The 14,627-nt window shown below is 39.4% G+C and overlaps 2 protein-coding genes across 3 annotated transcripts; one reads left to right on the forward strand and one right to left on the reverse strand.

Moving 5' to 3' along the window:
* Positions 1-383: 383 nt before the first annotated feature.
* On the forward strand, positions 384-7,536 carry cmbl (carboxymethylenebutenolidase homolog (Pseudomonas)). Of its 2 annotated transcripts, none has more exons than XM_031281915.2 (6): positions 384-526; positions 5,269-5,486; positions 5,642-5,749; positions 5,987-6,129; positions 6,286-6,377; positions 7,022-7,536. In XM_031281915.2, the coding sequence occupies exons 2-6, from the start codon at positions 5,272-5,274 to the stop codon at positions 7,199-7,201; spliced, it is 738 nt and encodes a 245-aa protein (XP_031137775.1). In that variant the 5' UTR covers positions 384-526; positions 5,269-5,271; the 3' UTR covers positions 7,202-7,536. The 2 variants fall into 2 exon arrangements, with proteins under 2 accessions (XP_031137775.1, XP_031137774.1); XM_031281914.2 differs by having other exon boundaries at positions 397-526; positions 5,272-5,486.
* A 121-nt stretch (positions 7,537-7,657) lies between these two features.
* Positions 7,658-14,618, reverse strand: cct5 (chaperonin containing TCP1, subunit 5 (epsilon)). Its single transcript, XM_031281913.2, has 11 exons — positions 14,348-14,618; positions 13,867-13,927; positions 13,267-13,431; positions 11,100-11,298; positions 10,122-10,314; positions 9,193-9,342; positions 8,979-9,098; positions 8,613-8,798; positions 8,375-8,512; positions 8,039-8,219; positions 7,658-7,948 (listed from the first exon to the last, which is right to left on the reverse strand). The coding sequence occupies exons 1-11, from the start codon at positions 14,450-14,452 to the stop codon at positions 7,821-7,823; spliced, it is 1,626 nt and encodes a 541-aa protein (XP_031137773.1). The 5' UTR covers positions 14,453-14,618; the 3' UTR covers positions 7,658-7,820.
* Positions 14,619-14,627: the final 9 nt, after the last annotated feature.

Raw genomic sequence — 14,627 nt, forward strand, 5'->3', positions numbered from 1 at the left:
TATAGACTGTATAAAACCTTCGCTCTCTTAATACATTCGTGTATAAAATAGGTGAAAACATTTGGGGTGTTTCTCTGTCCTTGTTTGACGCTTTCATTGCCAAAAGTATTTGGCTAAGATTACCAGAGTTGGTACCGAAAAGAAGGTCATATGTCTTGTCTTGACTGCATGAATTCACTAGAAATGTAATTGATAGATGGCTTATTCAGGTTGTAGGCTACCCGAAAAATGTCAAATAGTTGACAAAATAATTTGACCATATTTTTAATTATAATTATCAGCTACAACAGGATATTTGCAAAAGAGAGTAATGGCATTTTATTTTAGTGCTATTAATTATTACAGCTGAAACTTACAGCTTTTATTTTGAAGGTCATGACTTATCTGATAGATAAGAATCTTGGTCCCAAGTATCCATAGACTGTGTATAAAACAGCTCACACCGCTTTACGACCGACTCTGGCTGCAACTTTTTTAGCCTCACATACATTACATTACCTTCATCGCAAAATCGGAAATCAATACGGTATGTATACATGTATTTATGTATCTATGTATTTATGATGCCTTTGTACAGACGGTGGCAACACATGTTCTTGTTAAAGGACAATAAAGAATCTGTAGGCCTATCTATGTCTCGTATCTATGTAAATTGATTTACAAAGGCACCGATGTAAACATTCTTTTGTATGAGGCTAAGAAGAAAGCTTGGGAAATGCTAAGGGTATTTGTGCAAAATGCTTTGTCATTGTTTTGAGTGCTGCACTGGATCAAGAAAAAGTAAAAAAAAAAAAAAAAAAACCCGCAGTAAGTAAAAATAAACCAATAATAATGTAGCGTCCAAGGTGTATGGGCTTCAAATGATCTCTTGCGTGCACAAACACTTAGAAACGTGAACTATTGGAGCGCCAGGGAAAACGCCTTTCGTTTTTAATAGACCTTTTTCACGGCAGACATGTTGACATGTCATAGTAGGAAAAGCACAGGTGTTTTCAAAACCATTAATGATGGCTGCATTCCACTTAGGAGAGGTCCTGGTGTTGTGCACGCTGACTCACTGAAATAGCTTACTGGGACACTTGATGGAATTGAGCCATCGTTAAGGTTATCAACTTCAGCCGTGCTTCTCTTACTATGACAAGTCAAAATGTCTGCTGTGAAAAAGGTCTCCCACGTCACCACTGACCAGCCAGTACCTCCCCACTCCAGGCAGTACCAATCAAAGGCTGTTAAATCCATCGCCTACACAAAAAAACAACTGTCCAGCACCAGCATACTTACAGTTTTTTTCGATTGCTAAACGACAGTGGGCAAAACTGGAGTAACGTGCAAAACTCTAACTCCAGTCTGCACAGCAGCAGTTCAGGTGGACCAAACTCTAGTTCGTTTATCATTGGTTGAACACAGTTTTCAAAACTCTACACACTTATCCCATGGCTTTAACCACAACGTGCATAACACTGTGGATTTACAGCACTTTGTTCAAATGCGAACACACTGCTGTCAAAACTGTTAACCACACATTCAAAACAGAATAGAATTTTAGCTGAAAGCCTAAGCAGGTGTCTTGTTGTAGACTAGTTAGTGGACATAAACGGATTTATATAGAGAAAGCTCAGAAAGCCTTTTTTTTTGTATACAAACACCAAATAAGAAAACAATAGTACACTGTACCGTTTGAGAGAAACCGGTAAAAGAGCAACGATACCAATATGTCCAGGTAAGATATCTGAGGTTACACACAGCTATAAAAACAACTGTGAAAAACACTACACCTTTACAAAAGTAAAACTGCATTCGTGCTGTTTTTCAGAAAGTAATGGAGGTGAAAGCAATGGAAACACCACATTAATTTGTATTTACAGTTGATGCAGATATCCAATGTGATGAAGAAGACTTGCCGCATGATGCTGGAGAGAGGCAGGATTAGTCACACTATTCTTTGTTACTGTTATGTACCTTTTTAGTTTTTTTTCCAGTAGTTCCATAAATTACTAGAGATAAAATACTGATTTGATGATCTGCTGATTTTCATTCCTTCGTTTACCTTATGTAAAAATTTGGTATATTATAAAATCTATATCTTTTCTTTAAATAACCTATTGAGTAGTGTGAAGCTACTCAAATTGTTCAAACTGTAAAGATGAAAAGTTTGTAATTTCTGTATTGGTGTTTGACGCCAGTGTTTTTACTCAGTGTGTTCGGAGTGACAGCTGTGTGTGTGTGTTATCTCAGTGAGGATTGTTCAGTGTTTGGCTCCACTGAGTCTGTTTTGAGACGTGTGTGAAGAGCTGTGTTGCTTGGAATGAGTTTTGCAGGCGATGTGAACTGTTTAGCTCAGGTGACTGTTGGTAGTGCAGACTGTAGTTTGAGTTTTGCACATGTGCCTTCAGTTGTGCCCACTGTTGTTTAGCAATAAAAAAAAAAACGGTAAAATGAACGTCCATGGTATTACTTTCAGAGTGCCTCGGACTTTTAGACTACCAAACTAATGGACTTGCATCATAAGTAAGCTGGATGGTCCTTTTTTTTTTTTATTCTTACTGCTTTTATAATCATGTTAAGTGACTTTCAGGTGTCTAAAGCACATGACAGAGAAATTACATTTGACTTTATAGGTGACCATTCACCACTGCGGTCAAGCCAGCCGACACTCGGATCTCCGTGGTCAACTCAGCCGACACTAAACTTGTAATGCGCTCTTATTCCGGCACGCGTGGTAAATGCATTCAAACGGCCGAGATAGAGTAGCGAAGTTGGCGAGATGATACACATTGGACTACTTCCGGTTTTCAAAATAAGATGTTAATACAAAGTACATATAAAAACTAGTAATGGATTATATTCACCAGAAGTAAAATACATGTAACCTGTGTCTGTCCATTATACAAAACAAATGAGTGAATTGTGAAAGGAATGTATAGTTTGAGTTTACAAGAATACAACAATAATTCCAGACTGATTTATTTCAGGGGACACCTCTGACTACACCCATATTTAAAATCAGGCAATTAAACGGTATCAATTTGGGGATTTTTGGAAGCAAAGTCCCATACTTCTGCTGTAAAATGACTCAAAATATGAAACTGGAGGTGCTATAAAAAGACTTTGGTCCATAGTTCCAGGCAATGACTGACATATTTGAGTACAGGGCATCACTTAATACTGTCATACTGAAAATCAAACAATTTTACTGTATAATTTTGGAGATTTCTGGAAGCAAAGTCCCATACTTCTGCTGTAAAATGACTCAAAATATGAATTTGGAGGTGCTATAAAAGGACTTTGGTCCATAGTTCCAGGTAATGACTGACATATTTGAGTACAAGGCATCACTTAATATTGTCATACTGAAAATCAAACAATTTTACTGTATAATTTTGGAGATTTCTGGAAGCAAAGTCCCTTACAGCTGCTGTAAAATGACAAAAAATATGAATTTGGAGGTGCTATAAAAAGACTTTGGTCCATAGTTCCAGGCAATGGCTGACATATTTGAGTACAGGGCATCACTTAATACTGTCATACTGAAAATCAAACAATTTTACTGTATAATTTTGGAGATTTCTGGAAGCAAAGTCCCTTACAGCTGCTGTAAAATGACAAAAAATATGAATTTGGAGGTGCTATAAAAAGACTTTGGTCCATAGTTCCAGGCAATGGCTGACATATTTGAGTACAGGGCATCACTTAATACTGTCATACTGAAAATCAAACAATTTTACTGTATAATTTTGGAGATTTCTGGAAGCAAAGTCCCTTACAGCTGCTGTAAAATGACAAAAAATATGAATTTGGAGGTGCTATAAAAAGACTTTGGTCCATAGTTCCAGGCAATGGCTGACATATTTGATTACAGGGCATCACTTAATACTGTCATACTTTAAATCAAACAATTTTACAGCAGAAGTATGGGACTTTGCTTCCAGAAATCTTCAAAATTATACAGTAAAATTGTTTGATTTTCAGTATGACAGTATTAAGTGATGCCCTGTACACAAATATGTCAGCCATTGCCTGGAACTATGGACCAAAGTCTTTTTATAGCACCTCCAAATTCATATTTTTAGTCATTTTACAGCAGAAGTATGGGACTTTGCTTCCAGAAATCTCCAAAATTATACAGTAAAATTGTTTGATTTTCAGTACGACAATATTAAGTGATTCCCTGTACTCAAATATGTCAGCCATTGCCTGGAACTATGGACCAAAGTCTTTTTATAGCACCTCCAAATTCATATTTTTAGTCATTTTACAGCAGAAGTATGGGACTTTGCATCCAGAAATCTTCAAAATTATACAGTAAAAATGTTTGATTTACAGTATGACAGTACTAAGTGATGCCCTGTACTCAAATATGTCAGTCATTCCCTGGAACTATGGACCAAAGTCTTTTTATATCACCTCCAGTTTCATTTTTTTAGTCATTTTACAGCAGCTGTAAGGGACTTTGCTTCCAGAAATCTCCAAAATTATACAGTAAAATTGTTTGATTTTCAGTATGACAATATTAAGTGATGCCTTGTACTCAAATATGTCAGTCATTGCCTGGAACTATGGACCAAAGTCTTTTTATAGCACCTCCAAATTCATATTTTTAGTCATTTTACAGCAGAAGTATGGGACTTTGCTTCCAGAAATCTCCAAAATTATACAGTAAAATTGTTTGATTTTCAGTACGACAATATTAAGTGATTCCCTGTACTCAAATATGTCAGCCATTGCCTGGAACTATGGACCAAAGTCTTTTTATAGCACCTCCAGTTTCATATTTTGAGTCATTTTACAGCAGAAGTATGGGACTTTGCTTTCAAAAATCCCCAAATTGATACCGTTTAATTGCCTGATTTTAAATATGGGTGTAGTCAGAGGTGTCCCCTGAAATAAATCAGTCTGGAATTATTGTTGTATTCTTGTAAACTCAAACTATACATTCCTTTCACAATTCACTCATTTGTTTTGTATAATGGACAGACACAGGTTACATGTATTTTACTTCTGGTGAATATAATCTATTACTAGTTTTTATATGTACTTTGTATTAACATCTTATTTTGAAAACCGGAAGTAGTCCAATGTGTATCATCTCGCCAACTTCGGCCGTTTGAATGCATTTACCACGCGTGCCGGAATAAGAGCGCATTACAAGTTTAGTGTCGGCTGAGTTGACCACGGAGATCCGAGTGTCGGCTGGCTTGACCGCAGTCCATTCACCCTGCTGCCCCTCTTTCTAGCTGACGTTCTGTCTTCCTGCTCCTTGTCTGTCAGCAGATGGCAAATGAAGCCAAGCCATGCCCCTGCCATATTGGTGATCTGATGGAGTACGAAGGGCTCGGCCAGGAGATCCAGATACAGCACATCAAAGCTTATGTAGTGAAACCATCCGCTGCAACTAACAAGGCCATCATTGTCATACAGGACATCTACGGGTGGCAGCTTCCCAACACAAGATACATGGCTGATATGCTGGCTGCCAATGGATACATGTGAGCAGAAATCAATATACCGTACATTGGCTAACAGAAAGACAAGAGTGGATAGTGATATCCATATGTGTGCTTCTAAAACCAAGTACAGGACATATTATATGACTTGGTTAGTTAACAGTGTTTCTGTTTCTTCCATTGTTTGCTGTGAGCAGTGCGGTTTGTCCAGACTTCTTTGCTGGAAAGGAGCCGTGGAGTTCATCACATGACTGGTCCACGTTTCAGGAGTGGCTTCAAGACAAATTGCCAACGAACATAAACAAGTAACTAAAAGCCTATCTCTGCTTTATCAAGCAGCCAATATCCCATTATATCTAGTTGAAGTATAGTGGTCCTGCATTTAATGGTGTGTTTTGGTGAGTAGTTTTCACCTTTACAGTCATTTTTTGGGGACAATACTTAATATGATCTGGTGATTTATCTGCTGATTACATGCATTTATTCTTTTCTTGTATGCATTAGTTTTAAGACATTTTGGTCAAAATCATTTTCTTCTCCAGAGAGGTGGATGCAGTGCTGAGGTACCTGATGGAGCACTGTGAGGCCAAACGCATTGGAGCACTGGGCTTCTGCTGGGGAGGGGTTGCCACGCATTACATCAGCCTGCAGTATCCAGATGTCAAAGCAGGAGTGTCGGCCTATGGTACATGTCACAGTTCACTTTTGTCACCTGTGGCAAAATCTGCTCTTCCCAAATCCATAACAGTATTACAAATCAGCACTCCTTGTTCATAAAAGTTGCCGTATGGTTGCTTGTACAGAGATTTTTATGATGGGCTTATTTGATGCTTTGGTGCAGGGATCGTCCGTGAAACAGAGAACAGATATAAGCTGAGGAGTCCTACGCTGTTTATCTTTGGGGAGAAAGATGACGTTATCCCACTGGACCAGGTTAGTACATATACAGTATTGTCTTCAGGTTAATAGTGATTGTATAACCTGCCTGATGCTTCACCCTGGTACTAGAGCACCAAATGGTGTCCTTAAAGCAACATCAATATGTCTTTGTTAAGAGACACAAGAAATGTAACATTTTAGTAGCCTGGAAATCCAGACCCAAATCCGAAAGATTAAGGGTCTGGCATTGAGTAATGAAAACGGCCCAACTCGAGGGGCGGCACCAAGCATGCATTTCAAAATCTAACTGCATGCAATTGGATAACACTACGACCAATCACAACAATACACGGGGTGACGTATCCAGAGCCCCATACGCTTAGCTACCAGCGGAGCTAACTGGTAAATTAAACTGTCATCTGTTTAGCTTGCCTCTGGCCCGCCTATATCAGATACACGATGTGATTGGTGCAGCTCGGCTACAAGGGCATAGTTAATGAGCATCATTACTCAATGCCAGAGTGACTCACTGAGCAAATTCAAATTGTGCTCCCGCGAGAACTCTGGATTTCCAGGGTAACATTTTAATACGAATAAAAGCAGAAATGAAACTAAGTTTTATGGTGCAGAACTTCACTTGGAAAAAAATCTGCCATATAACCACTGACAACCTGTGCTTACACCCTTTTGAATGTCAGGTGCAGGCCCTTGAAGCAAAGCTGAAGGAGGAGTGCAAAGTGGATTACCAGGTGAAGATCTTTCCTGGTCAGACTCATGGGTTTGTCCATCGCAAGAGAGAAGACATCAACCCTGCAGACAAACCCAGCATCCTGGAGGCCAGAACAGACATGCTAAACTGGTTCAACAAATACATTTAAATGAGAAGTTTACAAGGAGAAGAATCAACACAGGGAATCATTTACACACAGCACTACAAATGTAAAATGCAGATGTGCCATTTACAGCAACCTGGAGGCAGTTATAGTTAGCCATCATTTTTGTATGATTAGTAACATTCCAGTTTCCCAAATGTTTGTTTTATTTTGGAGGTCTGGATGTTCACGTATGGACCTGTGGATAGTGACGATGTTAATAAAATGTGAATTTTAAGTTGTGGAGCCAATTAAGCCATTTAGCACTTTTACAAAACATATGGATGCAGTATGTTTTGTTAATGTAAAACACAAGCATTAAATATATACAGAATGTGGTATGTGGATTGCACTACTTACCTATCAGCTTGCCAAATTTAAGTGTAAATATATTTTTACAAGACATTTTTATTGGGTGGTTCAATATTGGGGGCTCGAAATCAAAACTACAGAGTCTGGAAATTTCAACGGACCAACATTTTAATGGTGACTTTGATACTACAACAGCTTGAACATTTTGTATCAAATGATAAATAGCAATATGCAGTGCGGTTTGGACATGGTGCTCGGGAAGTGCCTTAACCTCTAGAACAGCCCCGAAATCTTTAAGTGTTCCAGGAGGCCTTCAGTCCTCGCTCTCTCCCGGGCTTCGGATGTCGTCGATCTTTAGGATCATCTTGACTACCTGAGTAGCCAGCGAGATCTGCTGTTTCTTGCCAATCAGGGTCTCGACCACATGTTGCTGCTTCATGTCTGAAGAAGAAAAAAAGGCATTCAATATCACGTTGTCTTGTTTTGACATTTAAGTGCGGCGTTACCATTGTCCGACACTTCCTTCCTTACCATTGGTGTTGTTGCGCAGACAGTCGATGCCGAGGAAGGGGTTGTTCTCTTTGACCTGTCTGGCTCGGACCTCTGTCATGGTCTGGATTGGATTATAGCCACTGTTCTCAGCCAGCGCCATGGGGATTACCTCCAGAGCATCAGCAAACGACCTCATGGCATACTGCTCCAATGATGGGCACTAGAAAGGTGAGGAGCAGAAATAAAAATGATCAGAGCAGCAAGAGAAATGGCAAAAAGTGTGTCAAACATTTACTCTAATTCTATAAAAAAGGAATACCATATTTAATTTAGCTCAGTTCTGAAAGTGGGTTCGGTGGGTTTTAGTTGTCTCACCTTCTCTGCAGCCTGGTTGACAGCCAGAGCACATGCAATCTCTGAAGCTCCTCCTCCATACACAATACGGTTGTCTCTGACCAGATTGCGAATTACACACAAAGCATCATGGAGAGCGCGCTTGGCCTCTTCAACGATCTAATGGGATAGGTGAAATAAAAGGTGAACCAAGACGGATAGATTAACATAAATTGGTATGTTAATTGGACTTTAGAGTACAAGTCTCATTTGTGACTACCATTTTGTTGCCTCCGCGGATGAAAATTGTTACGGCCCTGGTGTTTTTGCACTCCTGGATAACCAACATGCGATCCTTTGTAGTGCCAAAGGTGATCTCCTTCACCACACCGGCTGTGCCGAGCTTCTCTGGTGTCAACTCAGAGAACCTTGGCACGATGCGGCCTCCTGTGGCTATGGCAATCAACTGCAGAGGAATCACAATCGACAATAGATACTTTAACACAAACTAAACACTTTATGCTCATCAGCACCATATGGCCATAACATGTGAATACATGATTGATCTAAGTGACAAAGGACGTGGAAACATGTTCAAAAGTAACTTAACATCAAGGGGTTCCATCATGTGACAAACGTATCTCACCTCGATCTCAGGCCCTCCGACCCAGCGCACGGCTGGCAGCTCATTCTGCAGCAGAAGGTGGTTTGCTTCATCATCAAAGCCCCACTGGCAAATGGCCAAGTTGGCACCATTGCTTTTGATCTAAAAGAGAAATACGAGTTCACTTTCTGAGCACATGTGCCAATGTAGATGTTAAGAAATTCAGTTTTAGTATCGTAGATGCTGCAGTACTTACCTGTTTGATCATCTCTTCAAACTTGTCCTTTTCATATTTCTGAAGAGCTTTGTAGTCCTCCACACAGGTCACGTCCAACTTATGTTTGGTCTTCGGCTTAGGTGGCTCAAATGGGCAGGTAAGGATAGCCATTTTAACATCTTTCAGGACCTGAGTGGGAACAAGGAATAATTCATGTCAGCATCATCATCTTACAGTGGTCACATAAAATAAAAATTGCAATATAACTTGTAGTGTTTGGCTGCAGCACTGTAAAGATAATACCGTGCCCTTATGAGTTGTAATACATGTGTAGCTTTTTACTGTTTTTTACATTTTCTTAAATCTCTATGCAATACATGCTTTTAGTAATTAGATTCACATTTAACTGCTTGCCGTTTCTTCAAACAATCCCTAAATTATCTCCATAAAAAAATATTAAATACTGGCATATTTTGTGATAGTTGTATGATGAGATGAGAATGTTTTTTTGTATAACTCAGATTAGTCAGTTTACTGTTACATTTCCTTTTAACATAATTTTACAAATTGCAACCATAAACCAATTATACAACAGTTCTGATCAAGTTTTATGTTGTTTCAGAACGGTTTGTCCTATTACCAACATGGAATAGGTTGTAAAGGGCAGGGAGTGAGTGAACGTATCTTTACTTTTCAGCAGTAGGCTAATTTGCTTTGAGCCAGAGGTCCCTAGCTAATTTACAGCTAATTACAACCACCTACTGACATTAGAGATGGGATACGAGCTAGCAAAGCCGGTTTGGGGTTTTGTCCTCTAAAGTTAAAATCATTTTTATCTACACTGATCTCATGGCCTCACAGACACATTAAATTTGTCCTTATGCACCGTCAACTATTTGATTTCATGTGATCAAAGACGAAACCGGATATAGAGCTGATGACATCAGTGAACTTCCCCAAGTTTGTACCTTGGGCATCTGAGGGTGGCTGAACTCTTTGTCAATTATGACTCCCTTGATGAGCTGTGTGTCCTCCAGCTTGCCTCCCACTTTCCCCTCCATCTTGATGAGCTCAAAGTCTACGTCCTTTCTCTCCATGTCGGCCACAGTGAGGATGGCATTCACTGCAATTTCTGCCATCTGTCTGTGACACCGGTTGATACTGAAAGACAACAGTAGAACTTTTAAGATTTAATATCTTAGATGATTAGGGTGATACTGGTACCAATACCGTGACTTTGATACCGGTTCGTGAATACTTTTTTTTTTTTAATACAATTTTAACAAAAATTACAACATTACAGCACAAATCTTATTTATTTTTCAGCTCCTACTATGTGAGTCCATCTGTGCGTAACGTAGTTTTTCCTGCCTAACGTTAGACAGCCTATCATCAGCATTATTAGATCTTGCTAGAAGTATTTTGCATGCTTATTGGCTCACTGACGCCGTTGACATTTACTTCTTAGGTACTGAAATTTGGTATTGAATGACGAGGTATTTTTGATGCTCGATACTAAGGAGGCAATTTGGTCGGTGCCTAAGAAGTATAAAATTTGGTACCCAGCCCTACATATAATTAATCTTGCAATGAAAGAGATAGGATAAGAAATCTAGTTTGAGTGAAAACATGATTTAATAGTTGCGTTTTACACCTGAAGTACCAAATAATCAAGAGGGAAATGTACACTCAGTCGCCAGTTTATTAGGTTAATCTAGCTAATGCAACAGTCCTGCAATAAATCCTCCCGTTATGAAGGTTACAAACAAAGGTTTGTTATGTTATGTTGCACAGAGGTGCTGATTTAACTGTATGGTTATTTTGGAGGCTGTAGGTTGTGGTGCTGTTGAACTGTATTGCATTATACTAAGGAGGTGTTTCTAATATTTTGTCTCATTTATATAATGAACATTATAAACTTAACAAAAACAACACTCAAGACTCACATTTTGGATCCCAGTGTTGTCATGGCGGTCTCAATGAGCGGTTCTGTGTTGTTGGGATCGCACAGTAGGGTTTCAGCAATTCTGTCAAGCTCGTCGATGGCAATGCGTGCGGCCTGGTCATAACCGTCAGAGACCCTGATGGGGTGGATTCCACGGTCCAACAGCTGCTCCGCCTGCTCCAGCAGAGCCCCAGCCAGCACTGAGGAGAAGGGGAAAATACAGTAAGACAATTAATACCAACAATAGCTGGAATATGCATGAAATATGTCAGGTTGTCTTGATCAGAGCTGCAGCAATCAAGCCAATGTCAAATACACCATGTAAATTCTAATTAGCATATTCCTAATGCACACTGTTCCATTTTGATATGGCTGCAGGATGCTAAAAGGTTTCAGTGCATTTATAATCAAGCTGACCTCAATGCATCGGCTATGACATGGCGTTAACAGAAACTCGTGAATACAGCATTTTTATATTGTAGCACACCATAAAATGCAGTCATACAAAATCCTTCTGCTTTTAGAGATGGAGTGGCCTGGACCATATACATTTATACTCTACAGTAAGTTATTCTACACCGTTATGAGTATAAGTCGAATTTCATTTAACAAACCACCCAATGAAAACAGTATTTTTTTCAAAAATAAAAACTAAAAATGCACCGTTCCACATTATTATGCACAACGGAGTTTCAAAACATTTTATAGGTTGCACAGAACTGAAAATGGTCATTTGCTGAATTTGCAGCATTAGGTCATATTTACTGAAATGAGAAGCTATTTCAATCAAACACATCTTAACAGGACAAGTTACATGTTGTTAACATAGGACCCCTTCTTTGATATCACCTTCACAATTCTTGCATCCATTGAACTTGTGAGCTTATGGAGAGTTTCTGCTTGAATTTCTTTGCAGGATGTCAGAATAGCCTCCCAGAGCTGCAGTTTTGATGCGAACTGCCTCCCACCCTCAGATCTTTTGCTTGAGGATGCTCCAAAAGGTTCTCAATAGGGTTGAAGTCGGGAGAGGATGGGGGCCACACCATGAGTTTCTCTTCTTTTATGACCATAGCAGCCAATGACACACAGGTATTCTTTGTAGCATGAGATGGTGCAGTGTCATGCATGAAGATGATTTTGCTACAGAAGGCACGGTTCTTCTTTTTGTACCATGGAAGAAAGTGATCAGTCAGAAACTCTACATACTTTGCCGAGGTCATTTTCACACCTTAAGGGATCCTAAAGGGGCCTACCAGTGCTCTCCCCGTGATTCCGGCCTAAAATGTGACTCCGCCACCTCCTTGCTGACATCGCAGTCTTATTGGGACATGGTGGCCATCCACCAACCATCCACTACTCCATCCATTTGGACCATCCAGGGTTGCACGGCACTCATCAGTAAACAAGACTATTTGAAAATTAGTCTTCATGTATTTCTGGGCCCACGGCAACCGTTTCTGCTTGTGAGCATTGGTTTGTGGTGGCCGAATAGTAGGTTTATACACAGCTGCAAGCCTCTGGAGGATCCTACACCTTGATGTTCGCAGGACCCCGGAGGAACCAGCAGCTTCAAATACCTGTTTGCTGCTTTGTAATGGCATTTTAGCAGCTGCCCTCTTAATCCGATGAATTTGTCTGGCAGAAACCTTCCTCATTATGCCTTTATCTGCACGAACCCGTGTGTGTGTGTGTTCTGAATCAGCCACAAATCTCTTCATGTAACTTGCCCTGTTAAGATGTGTTTGATTGAAATAGCTTTTTATTTCAGTAAATGACCTCCTAATGCTGCAAATTCAGCAAATGACCATTTTCAGTTCTTTACAACCTATAAAATGTTTTGAAACTGTTGTGCATAATAATGTGGAACAGTGTATTTTGAGTTTTTTTTTTATTTTTTGAAAATTTGCATCGACTATTTAGGAAAATCTGTGTAAAATATAATTTGCATAATAATTTGGAACACAGCGAGTAAATAAATAAATAAAATATATATATATATATATATATATATATATATATATATATATATATATATATATATATATATATATATATATATATATATGCCAGAGTCATCTACATTAGGACCACTAGAACACCCAGTCGAACTGTATAAATCCTGGTCTACAGCAAAATCACCCTAGACCCCTTATCTTCTTATTCCATACCGACAACTCCAGTGGTTCCATCTCCAATCTCATCATCCTGGGACTTGGAGAGTTCCACCATAAGCTTGGCAATCTGGTGGTCCACATCCATCATGCTGAGAATAGTGGCTCCATCGTTGGTGACAGTCACCTCTCCATCCCTGTCAACCATCATCTTGTCAAGACCTGAATGCAAAAATGGTTTAGGAGAAGTGTGATCTTAGCCAAAGAATTCCAATAGCTGTCACAATTTTATGAGGGAGGGATACCAAATTTACAACGTAGTAGCCACATTTATTTAATTTTCCTTGTGTTACACAGAAGCCTAGCATAGGGCTGTGACCATAGAACTAAAATTGTATCATTTTATTTCTATGGTTGTGACGCATGGGTTTTTTATTACCTGGGTGAAATAGCAACGTATCCCTGCGGTTGGCATTTATTATATTTTAATATTGCACACCATGCATTCTTGTAACTTTCACCAGCAAAAAAAAAAAAAAAAAAAATGAAAAAAAGGAGACGATGACTTGCGGTTATCGTCACAGCGCTAGCCTAGCATCTGCACACTCATCCAACCATCTCGAATGATTATCTGTAACTACATTGGTTTATACTCACCGTTAGGTCCCAAAGATGTTCTAAGCGTTGACGCAACTGCCTTGCCTGCCATAATATGAGACTGCAAAACACAAAAACAATTTCATGTCAGCTAACATTTTAAATAAGATATTATTCTTGGTCTCTATAACGAAGGCATATTGAAGTTGCCATCTGCGAAAAAGAGTTTCAACTTTCATATAAAAATTATGTCTATCAAATATGACCATTTGGGCACAGCCCTGTCTAGCAACACGCACCGCCTTAAAGAAAGCACATGGGCCTCAATGTTAGCATGACTAGCTAATCCTTTGGATGCTATTCTGTTGCTATTGCACCAACAGTTCATCTTGCCAGTCGAGTATATGATTAAACACCATAGCCTTGTATATCAACACATATATTGTTGGTTTAACGTACCCAACGTCATGCAACTAACAGTAAATTAGCAAATTGCTAACCAACACGCCACATTTGTGCCCCGTTAGCTAGCCCATTGTACCTTCAGTGCGTCAATGCCCGTTAACCGTGTCTTCGTGTCCTGGTCTTTAATGATGATGAAAGGCCTCCCATAATCATCGAAAGCCAGTGTCCCAAAAGAGGACATGTTGACTGAGGGATAAGGACACTTAGAAAGTGTCCAACTGATAAAATGAAGAGTTTTTACGATGGAAACCTGGAGTGTAGCTGAACTGTAAGCCGCACGAGTCTACCGGCGACTTCTGGAAGGCTCCACGGGTGGGGAGGGCGGAACCAAGTAGCTTTCAGTGTGTCTTATTACA

Source organism: Sander lucioperca, chromosome 1, assembly GCF_008315115.2.
Source record: "Sander lucioperca isolate FBNREF2018 chromosome 1, SLUC_FBN_1.2, whole genome shotgun sequence".
In the NCBI taxonomy this organism is placed as follows: Eukaryota; Metazoa; Chordata; class Actinopteri; order Perciformes; family Percidae; genus Sander; species Sander lucioperca.

Excerpts from the sequence above, each read along its gene's own strand:
- cct5 (XM_031281913.2), bottom strand. The coding sequence starts at position 14,452 with ATGTCCTCTTTTGGGACACTGGCTTTCGATGATTATGGGAGGCCTTTC. Across the intron at positions 9,099-9,192 it reads TTGAAGAGATGATCAAACAG|ATCAAAAGCAATGGTGCCAA; the intron begins GTAAGTACTGCA and ends TTTCTCTTTTAG. Across the intron at positions 8,513-8,612 it reads TCCGCGGAGGCAACAAAATG|ATCGTTGAAGAGGCCAAGCG; the intron begins GTAGTCACAAAT and ends CTATCCCATTAG.
- cmbl (XM_031281915.2), top strand. The coding sequence starts at position 5,272 with ATGGCAAATGAAGCCAAGCCATGCCCCTGCCATATTGGTGATCTGATG. Across the intron at positions 5,487-5,641 it reads CTGGCTGCCAATGGATACAT|TGCGGTTTGTCCAGACTTCT; the intron begins GTGAGCAGAAAT and ends TGCTGTGAGCAG. Across the intron at positions 5,750-5,986 it reads TTGCCAACGAACATAAACAA|AGAGGTGGATGCAGTGCTGA; the intron begins GTAACTAAAAGC and ends TTTCTTCTCCAG.